The following is a 12,909-nucleotide window of genomic DNA, read 5'->3' as shown; positions in this document are numbered from 1 at the left end:
CAGCAGAAGACGTGGATAACGGGCCCTGGGTTCCTAAAAGCTGAATCCAGCCATTGGCCACTACCGACAAAGCAGGAGAGCATCATCGATACTTCAGAAATACGGAAGCATGTGATGACAACGCGTTCGAGATCAGCGGTTACGTTCAATGCGCACTGTTTCTCGAACTGGCGGCGGTTGTATAGAGCACTGGCGCTAATACTCCTGTTCGTCGATCGGTTACGAGCGAAATTGGCCGAGCAAGACATGGCAGCATCCACGATGATGGCCCATGTGAGCAAGGCGAAGATGTTACTTTATAAGCAATCTCAAGCCATCGCCTTCGCCGAAGAGTTGAAAGCCCTATCCGTGGGAGCGGCGCTGCACAGAGGAAACAGATTGGTCGGATTGAACTCATATCTAGACAACGATGGAGTACTGCGGACTAGAAGCAGACTGAACTCAATTGACATAGCTGAAGACGTAATTATACTAGCTCCAGGATGCCGGATAACTAACCTAATAGTGAGAAGCTTTCACGAGAAGTACCATCATCTCGCTCACGAGACGGCAATAAACGACATCAAGGCTTCGTTTTACATCAGCCGCCTCCGAGTGTTGTACAAATCCGTGCATAGTACATGCCAATGATACAAGGTTGACAGTGCAGTTCCCAGACCACCCCAGATGGCACCGATTCCGAGAGCGAGAATAGGAAGCTTCCAGAGACCGTTTACCTACACAGGCATAGATTATTTTGGCCCGTTATTGGTGAACGTCGGCAGGCGCTAGGAGAAGAGATGGGTAGCTCTGTTCACCTGCCTCACGTTGCGCGCGGTGCATTTTGAGATCGCCCATAGTCTTGACACAAGTTCATGCATCAAGTGCCTCTCCAATTTTATGGCGCTTCGAGGGACACCAAAGGAAATATTCTCAGACAATTCTACGAACTTCAGAGCCACGGAAAAAGCCGTGCGAGAGCAGCTGAAAAATATCGAGCACGATAAGATCACCATTAAGTTTGATGGCATAAAGTGGCGATTCAACCCACCAGGAGCACCACACATGGGTGGAGCATGGGAAAGAATCGTCCGGACAACAAAAGGAATTTTGAAGAACATTTGCCATTTCGGGGACCGTTTTTGGCAGCGATGTATGAAAGAGTATGCGCCCGTATTAACCCGGCGTACCAAATGGTTTGAAAAGGTACCTCCAATAACCATTGGGAGCATCGTAGTCATCGTAGATGAGCTTCTACCCAGGAACCTGTGGTTAAAAGGACGAGTGTTCAAGCATTGAACACGATAAAAATTCCAAACATAGAATGTAAGAGATCGGAACCATGGGAATAAGTAATCAACAGCATGGTTTGAAAGACGATCTCCTGCAGTCTAACCAAATATTTATGTGGTGCACTTGAAGCACTTAAGAAAGGGTCACATAGCATGTCAGCGTGCAGTTCGTTGATAAGTAGTTTTAAATAGATTTAAGATTTTCATGTATGTTTCTTGTAAGAGAACTGTAAGAAATAAAAACAGTTTTTAAACGGAACTCATTGGAGTAACACCATTATTTAAGGGGCTCCTCTTAACAACGAGTGATTGAAACAATGATGGCCAAGGATGGGCAAGTTCGTCGAGTGACTATAAAGACCCAGCACGGCGTTTTGGAACGACCAGCAACGAATATAGCTGTTTTGGACGTCGGCTTGGAGGATGGTAACTGACCAAGAACCGGGATCAATTACGGGGGAGGGAATGTTGCCGCCGTAATAGAATTTTTGATTTAAATTTGAATTGTTAGAATAAGCACACTTATGTAAACTTATCGATAGGTTAGTAACGGTCAAAAGAAGGCAAAGCGTCGGCCATCGCTAGAAAAAAAGAATAAGAGAAATACGGTGAAGTTAACGTGTGAAAGAAACACGAAGTTTTTTAGCTTTTCCCTTTTTTCGTGGCACGCATATTGATTAATAAAGATTATAATTAAAAAATTGTGTGTTTGCTAAAGAAAACGTGGGAGCCATACGTCCCGGCGATAACTTAACTATTGTCATTTTTTATTTATCATGCGATCAAATATAATTATAATTTCTGTAATAATATAAAATATAATTGCTGGGCTTTAAATTCGTTGCGTTGCAGATGTTCTGTCTGAAACTACGGTTAGGTTCCGAGCGAGATTATTTGGGTGTATAATGAGTTCGAAGAGGTGGATTCGAGTTCCGTAACTGGTCGTTAAATTCAAAAGAAGTCCTTAAGAGCTTGCAAAGTAATGGCAATGTTGGTAGCCAATAACCTGTGGATTTTTGTTAGACTGAAAAGATACTTAGTGCGTCCTGGGACCCACATAAGGATGTGTTTAAGTTTCTCTGCAGATTTGCAAGACTGAAACGCGACGTCCTGGCAGAGAACGTAGTCCCGACCAAGCGAGAAGTTCTGCAAGTCCTTATGTCGATCTTCGATCCATTAGGATTCTTGTCGTGCCAGACGATTGGGCTGAAAATACTTCTCCAGCATATATGGCGGCTAAATATTGACTGGGATCAAGAGCTGCCCGAGAAGATTCTGGAAGACTGGCGCCTTTGGAAAACTCTTTTAGAGCAGATCAGGATTTTCGAGGTGCCTAGATGCTTTTCCCCAGACACATCAGATCCACGTCAAACGGAGCTCCACACATTCGTCGACGCCAGCGAGTATGCGTATTCTGATGTTTTCTACTTGCGTGTAGCAATGGATGACAAGTTCGACGTCTCTTTGGTGATAGCGAAGTCGAAGGTGGCACCTTTAAAACAACTTTCGATTCCTCGTATGGAGCTGCAGGCAGCAGTTATGGGAGCACGCTTAGCCCACAAGGTGATGAGCACGCGCAACCTGCGAATCGACAACGCCACATACTGGTCGGATTCAAAGACAGTACTGCAGTGGCTAACTATGGACCCCCTAACTTTCATCAGTTCGTGATGCACAGAGTCGCTGAAATCCTGGAAACAACGCCAGTCGAGCAATGGCGGTGGGTCCCCTCGAAGCTGAACGTAGCAGACGGAGCTACAAAGATCACCGACCAAACCCAGCAGAAGACGTGGATAACGGGCCCTGGGTTCCTAAAAGCTGAATCCAGCCATTGGCCACTACCGACAAAGCAGGAGAGCATCATCGATACTTCAGAAATACGGAAGCATGTGATGACAACGCGTTCGAGATCAGCGGTTACGTTCAATGCGCACTGTTTCTCGAACTGGCGGCGGTTGTATAGAGCAGTGGCGCTAATACTCCTGTTCGTCGATCGGTTACGAGCGAAATTGGCCGAGCAAGACATGCCAGCAGCCACGATGATGGCCCATGTGAGCAAGGCGAAGATGTTACTTTATAAGCAATCTCAAGCCATCGCCTTCGCCGAAGAGTTGAAAGCCCTATCCGTGGGAGCGGCGCTGCACAGAGGAAACAGATTGGTCGGATTGAACTCATATCTAGACAACGATGGAGTACTGCGGACTAGAAGCAGACTGAACTCAATTGACATAGCTGAAGACGTAATTATACTAGCTCCAGGATGCCGGATAACTAACCTAATAGTGAGAAGCTTTCACGAGAAGTACCATCATCTCGCTCACGAGACGGCAATAAACGACATTAAGGCTTCGTTTTACATCAGCCGCCTCCGAGTGTTGTACAAATCCGTGCATAGTACATGCTATGATACAAGGTTGACTGTGCAGTTCCCAGACCACCCCAGATGGCACCGATTCCGAGAGCGAGAATAGGAAGCTTCCAGAGACCGTTTACCTACACAGGCATAGATTATTTTGGCCCGTTATTGGTGAACGTCGGCAGGCGCTAGGAGAAGAGATGGGTAGCTCTGTTCACCTGCCTCACGTTGCGCGCGGTGCATTTTGAGATCGCCCATAGTCTTGACACAAGTTCATGCATCAAGTGCCTCTCCAATTTTATGGCGCTTCGAGGTACACCAAAGGAAATATTCTCAGACAATTCTACGAACTTCAGAGCCACGGAAAAAGCCGTGCGAGAGCAGCTGAAAAATATCGAGCACGATAAGATCACCATTAAGTTTGATGGCATAAAGTGGCGATTCAACCCACCAGGAGCACCACACATGGGTGGAGCATGGGAAAGAATCGTCCGGACAACAAAAGGAATTTTGAAGAACATTTGCCCAAACTACTCCTTCAATGACGAGGGCCTGAGAATCGCATTAATTGAGGCACAATTTATCATCAACTCGCGACCGCTAACGTTCGTAAGTCTGGACACTGAGGATGACGCCGCTCTGACTCCGAACCACCCACTGTTGGGGTCAGCGAATGGATACAAGCCACTGCCAAAAGAAGGGATGTATCTGCAGCGTAGATGGATTGAGACTCAGCGCTTCTGGGACCGTTTTTGGCAGCGATGGATGAAAGAGTATGCGACCGTATTAACCCGGCGTACCAAATGGTTTGAAAAGGTACCTCCAATAACCATTGGGAGCATCGTAGTCATCGTAGATGAGCTTCTACCCAGGAACTTGTGGTTAAAAGGACGAGTGATTGAGACAATGATGGCCAAGGATGGGCAAGTTCGACGAGTGACTATAAAGACCCAGCACGGCGTTTTGGAACGACCAGCAACGAATATAGCTGTTTCGGACGTCGGCTTGGAGGATGGTAACTGACCACGAACCGAGATCAATTACGGGGGAGGGAATGTTGCCGCCGTAATAGAATTTTTGATTTAAATTTGAATTGTTAGAATAAGCACACTTATGTAAACTTATCGATAGGTTAGTAACGGCCAAAAGAAGGCAAAGCGTCGGCCATCGCTAGAAAAAAAGAATAAGAGAAATACGGTGAAGTTAACGTGTGAAAGAAACACGAAGTTTTTTAGCTTTTCACACTTTTCGTGGCACGCATATTGATTAATAAAGATTATAATTAAAAAATTGTGTGTTTGCTAAAGAAACGTGGGAGCCATACGTCCCGGCGATAACATAACTATTGTCATTTTTTATTTATCATGCGAATCAAATATAATTATAATTTCTGTAATAATATAAAATATAATTGCTGGGCTTTAAATTCGTTGCGTTGCAGATGTTCTGTCTGAAACTACGGTTAGGTTCCGAGCGAGATTATTTGGGTGTATAATGAGTTCGAAGAGGTGGATTCGAGTTCCGTAACTGGTCGTTAAATTCAAAAGAAGTCCTTAAGAGCTTGCAAAGTAATGGCAATGTTGGTAGCCAATAACCTGTGGATTTTTGTTAGACTGAAAAGATACTTAGTGCGTCCTGGAACCCACATAAGGATGTGTTTAAGTTTCTCTGCAGATTTGCAAGACTGAAACGCGACGTCCTGGCAGAGAACGTAGTCCCGACCAAGCGAGAAGTTCTGCAAGTCCTTATGTCGATCTTCGATCCATTAGGATTCTTGTCGTGCCAGACGATTGGGCTGAAAATACTTCTCCAGCGTATATGGTGGCTAAATATTGACTGGGATCAGGAGCTGCCCGAGAAGATTCTGGAAGACTGGCGCCTTTGGAAAACTCTTTTAGAGCAGATCAGAATTTTCGAGGTGCCTAGATGCTTTTCCCCAGACACATCAGATCCACGTCAAACGGAGCTCCACACATTCGTCGACGCCAGCGAGTATGCGTATTCTGATGTTTTCTACTTGCGTGTAGCAATGGATGACAAGTTCGACGTCTCTTTGGTGATAGCGAAGTCGAAGGTGGCACCTTTAAAACAACTTTCGATTCCTCGTATGGAGCTGCAGGCAGCAGTTATGGGAGCAACCTTAGCCCACAAGGTGATGAGCACGCGCAACCTGCGAATCGACAACGCCACATACTGGTCGGATTCAAAGACAGTACTGCAGTGGCTAACTATGGACCCCCTAACTTTCATCAGTTCGTGATGCACAGAGTCGCTGAAATCCTGGAAACAACGCCAGTCGAGCAATGGCGGTGGGTCCCCTCGAAGCTGAACGTAGCAGACGGAGCTACAAAGATCACCGACCAAACCCAGCAGAAGACGTGGATAACGGGCCCTGAGTTCCTAAAAGCTGAATCCAGCCATTGGCCACTACCGACAAAGCAGGAGAGCATCATCGATACTTCAGAAATACGGAAGCATGTGATGGCAACGCGTTCGAGATCAGCGGTTACGTTCAATGCGCACTGTTTCTCGAACTGGCGGCGGTTGTATAGAGCACTGGCGCTAATACTCCTGTTCGTCGATCGGTTACGAGCGAAATTGGCCGAGCAAGACATGCCAGCATCCACGATGATGGCCCATGTGAGCAAGGCGAAGATGTTACTTTATAAGCAATCTCAAGCCATCGCCTTCGCCGAAGAGTTGAAAGCGCTATCCGTGGGAGCGGCGCTGCACAGAGGAAACAGATTTATCGGATTGAACTCATATCTAGACAACGATGGAGTACTGCGGACTAGAAGCAGACTGAACTCAATTGACATAGCTGAAGACTTAATTATACTAGCTCCAGGATGCCGGATAACTAACCTAATAGTGAGAAGCTTTCACGAGAAGTACCATCATCTCGCTCACGAGACGGCAATAAACGACATCAAGGCTTCGTTTTACATGAGCCGCCTCCGAGTGTTGTACAAATCCGTGCATAGTACATGCCAATGATACAAGGTTGACAGTGCAGTTCCCAGACCACCCCAGATGGCACCGATTCCGAGAGCGAGAATAGGAAGCTTCCAGAGACCGTTTACCTACACAGGCATAGATTATTTTGGCCCGTTATTGGTGAACGTCGGCAGGCGCTAGGAGAAGAGATGGGTAGCTCTGTTCACCTGCCTCACGTTGCGCGCGGTGCATTTTGAGATCGCCCATAGTCTTGACACAAGTTCATGCATCAAGTGCCTCTCCAATTTTATGGCGCTTCGAGGGACACCAAAGGAAATATTCTCAGACAATTCTACGAACTTCAGAGCCGCGGAAAAAGCCGTGCGAGAGCAGCTGAAAAATATCGAGCACGATAAGATCACCTTTAAGTTTGATGGCATAAAGTGGCGATTCAACCCACCAGGAGCACCACACATGGGTGGAGCATGGGAAAGAATCGTCCGGACAACAAAAGGAATTTTGAAGAACATTTGCCCAAACTACTCCTTCAATGACGAGGGCCTGAGAATCGCATTAATTGAGGCACAATTTATCATCAACTCGCGACCGCTAACGTTCGTAAGTCTGGACACTGAGGATGACGCCGCTCTGACTCCGAACCACCCACTGTTGGGGTCAGCGAATGGATACAAGCCACTGCCAAAAGAAGGGATGTATCTGCAGCGTAGATGGATTGAGACTCAGCGCTTCTGGGACCGTTTTTGGCAGCGATGGATGAAAGAGTATGCGACCGTATTAACCCGGCGTACCAAATGGTTTGAAAAGGTACCTCCAATAACCATTGGGAGCATCGTAGTCATCGTAGATGAGCTTCTACCCAGGAACTTGTGGTTAAAAGGACGAGTGATTGAGACAATGATGGCCAAGGATGGGCAAGTTCGACGAGTGACTATAAAGACCCAGCACGGCGTTTTGGAACGACCAGCAACGAATATAGCTGTTTCGGACGTCGGCTTGGAGGATGGTAACTGACCACGAACCGAGATCAATTACGGGGGAGGGAATGTTGCCGCCGTAATAGAATTTTTGATTTAAATTTGAATTGTTAGAATAAGCACACTTATGTAAACTTATCGATAGGTTAGTAACGGCCAAAAGAAGGCAAAGCGTCGGCCATCGCTAGAAAAAAAGAATAAGAGAAATACGGTGAAGTTAACGTGTGAAAGAAACACGAAGTTTTTTAGCTTTTCACACTTTTCGTGGCACGCATATTGATTAATAAAGATTATAATTAAAAAATTGTGTGTTTGCTAAAGAAACGTGGGAGCCATACGTCCCGGCGATAACATAACTATTGTCATTTTTTATTTATCATGCGAATCAAATATAATTATAATTTCTGTAATAATATAAAATATAATTGCTGGGCTTTAAATTCGTTGCGTTGCAGATGTTCTGTCTGAAACTACGGTTAGGTTCCGAGCGAGATTATTTGGGTGTATAATGAGTTCGAAGAGGTGGATTCGAGTTCCGTAACTGGTCGTTAAATTCAAAAGAAGTCCTTAAGAGCTTGCAAAGTAATGGCAATGTTGGTAGCCAATAACCTGTGGATTTTTGTTAGACTGAAAAGATACTTAGTGCGTCCTGGAACCCACATAAGGATGTGTTTAAGTTTCTCTGCAGATTTGCAAGACTGAAACGCGACGTCCTGGCAGAGAACGTAGTCCCGACCAAGCGAGAAGTTCTGCAAGTCCTTATGTCGATCTTCGATCCATTAGGATTCTTGTCGTGCCAGACGATTGGGCTGAAAATACTTCTCCAGCGTATATGGTGGCTAAATATTGACTGGGATCAGGAGCTGCCCGAGAAGATTCTGGAAGACTGGCGCCTTTGGAAAACTCTTTTAGAGCAGATCAGAATTTTCGAGGTGCCTAGATGCTTTTCCCCAGACACATCAGATCCACGTCAAACGGAGCTCCACACATTCGTCGACGCCAGCGAGTATGCGTATTCTGATGTTTTCTACTTGCGTGTAGCAATGGATGACAAGTTCGACGTCTCTTTGGTGATAGCGAAGTCGAAGGTGGCACCTTTAAAACAACTTTCGATTCCTCGTATGGAGCTGCAGGCAGCAGTTATGGGAGCAACCTTAGCCCACAAGGTGATGAGCACGCGCAACCTGCGAATCGACAACGCCACATACTGGTCGGATTCAAAGACAGTACTGCAGTGGCTAACTATGGACCCCCTAACTTTCATCAGTTCGTGATGCACAGAGTCGCTGAAATCCTGGAAACAACGCCAGTCGAGCAATGGCGGTGGGTCCCCTCGAAGCTGAACGTAGCAGACGGAGCTACAAAGATCACCGACCAAACCCAGCAGAAGACGTGGATAACGGGCCCTGAGTTCCTAAAAGCTGAATCCAGCCATTGGCCACTACCGACAAAGCAGGAGAGCATCATCGATACTTCAGAAATACGGAAGCATGTGATGGCAACGCGTTCGAGATCAGCGGTTACGTTCAATGCGCACTGTTTCTCGAACTGGCGGCGGTTGTATAGAGCACTGGCGCTAATACTCCTGTTCGTCGATCGGTTACGAGCGAAATTGGCCGAGCAAGACATGCCAGCATCCACGATGATGGCCCATGTGAGCAAGGCGAAGATGTTACTTTATAAGCAATCTCAAGCCATCGCCTTCGCCGAAGAGTTGAAAGCGCTATCCGTGGGAGCGGCGCTGCACAGAGGAAACAGATTTATCGGATTGAACTCATATCTAGACAACGATGGAGTACTGCGGACTAGAAGCAGACTGAACTCAATTGACATAGCTGAAGACTTAATTATACTAGCTCCAGGATGCCGGATAACTAACCTAATAGTGAGAAGCTTTCACGAGAAGTACCATCATCTCGCTCACGAGACGGCAATAAACGACATCAAGGCTTCGTTTTACATGAGCCGCCTCCGAGTGTTGTACAAATCCGTGCATAGTACATGCCAATGATACAAGGTTGACAGTGCAGTTCCCAGACCACCCCAGATGGCACCGATTCCGAGAGCGAGAATAGGAAGCTTCCAGAGACCGTTTACCTACACAGGCATAGATTATTTTGGCCCGTTATTGGTGAACGTCGGCAGGCGCTAGGAGAAGAGATGGGTAGCTCTGTTCACCTGCCTCACGTTGCGCGCGGTGCATTTTGAGATCGCCCATAGTCTTGACACAAGTTCATGCATCAAGTGCCTCTCCAATTTTATGGCGCTTCGAGGGACACCAAAGGAAATATTCTCAGACAATTCTACGAACTTCAGAGCCGCGGAAAAAGCCGTGCGAGAGCAGCTGAAAAATATCGAGCACGATAAGATCACCTTTAAGTTTGATGGCATAAAGTGGCGATTCAACCCACCAGGAGCACCACACATGGGTGGAGCATGGGAAAGAATCGTCCGGACAACAAAAGGAATTTTGAAGAACATTTGCCATTTCGGGGACCGTTTTTGGCAGCGATGGATGAAAGAGTATGCGCCCGTATTAACCCGGCGTACCAAATGGTTTGAAAAGGTACCTCCAATAACCATTGGGAGCATCGTAGTCATCGTAGATGAGCTTCTACCCAGGAACCTGTGGTTAAAAGGACGAGTGTTCAAGCATTGAACACGATAAAAATTCCAAACATAGAATGTAAGAGATCGGAACCATGGGAATAAGTAATCAACAGCATGGTTTGAAAGACGATCTCCTGCAGTCTAACCAAATATTTATGTGGTGCACTTGAAGCACTTAAGAAAGGGTCACATAGCATGTCAGCGTGCAGTTCGTTGATAAGTAGTTTTAAATAGATTTAAGATTTTCATGTATGTTTCTTGTAAGAGAACTGTAAGAAATAAAAACCGTTTTTAAACGGAACTCATTGGAGTAACACCATTATTTAAGGGGCTCCTCTTAACAACGAGTGATTGAAACAATGATGGCCAAGGATGGGCAAGTTCGTCGAGTGACTATAAAGACCCAGCACGGCGTTTTGGAACGACCAGCAACGAATATAGCTGTTTTGGACGTCGGCTTGGAGGATGGTAACTGACCAAGAACCGGGATCAATTACGGGGGAGGGAATGTTGCCGCCGTAATAGAATTTTTGATTTAAATTTGAATTGTTAGAATAAGCACACTTATGTAAACTTATCGATAGGTTAGTAACGGTCAAAAGAAGGCAAAGCGTCGGCCATCGCTAGAAAAAAAGAATAAGAGAAATACGGTGAAGTTAACGTGTGAAAGAAACACGAAGTTTTTTAGCTTTTCCCTTTTTTCGTGGCACGCATATTGATTAATAAAGATTATAATTAAAAAATTGTGTGTTTGCTAAAGAAACGTGGGAGCCATACGTCCCGGCGATAACTTAACTATTGTCATTTTTTATTTATCATGCGATCAAATATAATTATAATTTCTGTAATAATATAAAATATAATTGCTGGGCTTTAAATTCGTTGCGTTGCAGATGTTCTGTCTGAAACTACGGTTAGGTTCCGAGCGAGATTATTTGGGTGTATAATGAGTTCGAAGAGGTGGATTCGAGTTCCGTAACTGGTCGTTAAATTCAAAAGAAGTCCTTAAGAGCTTGCAAAGTAATGGCAATGTTGGTAGCCAATAACCTGTGGATTTTTGTTAGACTGAAAAGATACTTAGTGCGTCCTGGGACCCACATAAGGATGTGTTTAAGTTTCTCTGCAGATTTGCAAGACTGAAACGCGACGTCCTGGCAGAGAACGTAGTCCCGACCAAGCGAGAAGTTCTGCAAGTCCTTATGTCGATCTTCGATCCATTAGGATTCTTGTCGTGCCAGACGATTGGGCTGAAAATACTTCTCCAGCATATATGGCGGCTAAATATTGACTGGGATCAAGAGCTGCCCGAGAAGATTCTGGAAGACTGGCGCCTTTGGAAAACTCTTTTAGAGCAGATCAGGATTTTCGAGGTGCCTAGATGCTTTTCCCCAGACACATCAGATCCACGTCAAACGGAGCTCCACACATTCGTCGACGCCAGCGAGTATGCGTATTCTGATGTTTTCTACTTGCGTGTAGCAATGGATGACAAGTTCGACGTCTCTTTGGTGATAGCGAAGTCGAAGGTGGCACCTTTAAAACAACTTTCGATTCCTCGTATGGAGCTGCAGGCAGCAGTTATGGGAGCACGCTTAGCCCACAAGGTGATGAGCACGCGCAACCTGCGAATCGACAACGCCACATACTGGTCGGATTCAAAGACAGTACTGCAGTGGCTAACTATGGACCCCCTAACTTTCATCAGTTCGTGATGCACAGAGTCGCTGAAATCCTGGAAACAACGCCAGTCGAGCAATGGCGGTGGGTCCCCTCGAAGCTGAACGTAGCAGACGGAGCTACAAAGATCACCGACCAAACCCAGCAGAAGACGTGGATAACGGGCCCTGGGTTCCTAAAAGCTGAATCCAGCCATTGGCCACTACCGACAAAGCAGGAGAGCATCATCGATACTTCAGAAATACGGAAGCATGTGATGACAACGCGTTCGAGATCAGCGGTTACGTTCAATGCGCACTGTTTCTCGAACTGGCGGCGGTTGTATAGAGCAGTGGCGCTAATACTCCTGTTCGTCGATCGGTTACGAGCGAAATTGGCCGAGCAAGACATGCCAGCAGCCACGATGATGGCCCATGTGAGCAAGGCGAAGATGTTACTTTATAAGCAATCTCAAGCCATCGCCTTCGCCGAAGAGTTGAAAGCGCTATCCGTGGGAGCGGCGCTGCACAGAGGAAACAGATTGGTCGGATTGAACTCATATCTAGACAACGATGGAGTACTGCGGACTAGAAGCAGACTGAACTCAATTGACATAGCTGAAGACGTAATTATACTAGCTCCAGGATGCCGGATAACTAACCTAATAGTGAGAAGCTTTCACGAGAAGTACCATCATCTCGCTCACGAGACGGCAATAAACGACATTAAGGCTTCGTTTTACATCAGCCGCCTCCGAGTGTTGTACAAATCCGTGCATAGTACATGCTATGATACAAGGTTGACAGTGCAGTTCCCAGACCACCCCAGATGGCACCGATTCCGAGAGCGAGAATAGGAAGCTTCCAGAGACCGTTTACCTACACAGGCATAGATTATTTTGGCCCGTTATTGGTGAACGTCGGCAGGCGCTAGGAGAAGAGATGGGTAGCTCTGTTCACCTGCCTCACGTTGCGCGCGGTGCATTTTGAGATCGCCCATAGTCTTGACACAAGTTCATGCATCAAGTGCCTCTCCAATTTTATGGCGCTTCGAGGGACACCAAAGGAAATATTCTCAGACAATT

At 46.2% G+C, this 12,909-nt stretch overlaps 3 protein-coding genes across 3 annotated transcripts; all 3 read left to right on the top strand.

The window, feature by feature from the left end:
• Positions 1-1,588: 1,588 nt before the first annotated feature.
• Positions 1,589-2,942, top strand: LOC123257363. Its single transcript, XM_044716179.1, has 2 exons — positions 1,589-1,697; positions 2,452-2,942. Exons 1-2 carry the CDS (start codon positions 1,589-1,591, stop codon positions 2,940-2,942), a joined length of 600 nt encoding a protein of 199 aa, XP_044572114.1.
• Positions 2,942-4,650, top strand: LOC123257362. Its single transcript, XM_044716178.1, has 2 exons — positions 2,942-3,684; positions 3,984-4,650. Exons 1-2 carry the CDS (start codon positions 2,942-2,944, stop codon positions 4,648-4,650), a joined length of 1,410 nt encoding a protein of 469 aa, XP_044572113.1.
• Positions 4,651-10,528: 5,878 nt separating this feature from the next.
• Positions 10,529-11,881, top strand: LOC123257361. The gene is made up of 2 exons (XM_044716177.1): positions 10,529-10,637; positions 11,391-11,881. The coding sequence occupies exons 1-2, from the start codon at positions 10,529-10,531 to the stop codon at positions 11,879-11,881; spliced, it is 600 nt and encodes a 199-aa protein (XP_044572112.1).
• Positions 11,882-12,909: the final 1,028 nt, after the last annotated feature.

This window comes from Drosophila ananassae, chromosome 3R (assembly GCF_017639315.1).
Source record: "Drosophila ananassae strain 14024-0371.13 chromosome 3R, ASM1763931v2, whole genome shotgun sequence".
NCBI classification, from domain to species: Eukaryota; Metazoa; Arthropoda; class Insecta; order Diptera; family Drosophilidae; genus Drosophila; species Drosophila ananassae.
This window is presented reverse-complemented; position numbering and strand designations above follow the sequence as displayed.

Bases quoted from the DNA above. Each gene is read 5' to 3' on its own strand.
- LOC123257363 (XM_044716179.1), top strand. From the start codon at position 1,589: ATGATGGCCAAGGATGGGCAAGTTCGTCGAGTGACTATAAAGACCCAG. The intron at 1,698-2,451 runs GTAACTGACCAA...TCGATCCATTAG, and splicing joins GGACGTCGGCTTGGAGGATG to GATTCTTGTCGTGCCAGACG.
- LOC123257362 (XM_044716178.1), top strand. From the start codon at position 2,942: ATGCACAGAGTCGCTGAAATCCTGGAAACAACGCCAGTCGAGCAATGG. The intron at 3,685-3,983 runs GTTGACTGTGCA...TACGAACTTCAG, and splicing joins AGTACATGCTATGATACAAG to AGCCACGGAAAAAGCCGTGC.
- LOC123257361 (XM_044716177.1), top strand. From the start codon at position 10,529: ATGATGGCCAAGGATGGGCAAGTTCGTCGAGTGACTATAAAGACCCAG. The intron at 10,638-11,390 runs GTAACTGACCAA...TCGATCCATTAG, and splicing joins GGACGTCGGCTTGGAGGATG to GATTCTTGTCGTGCCAGACG.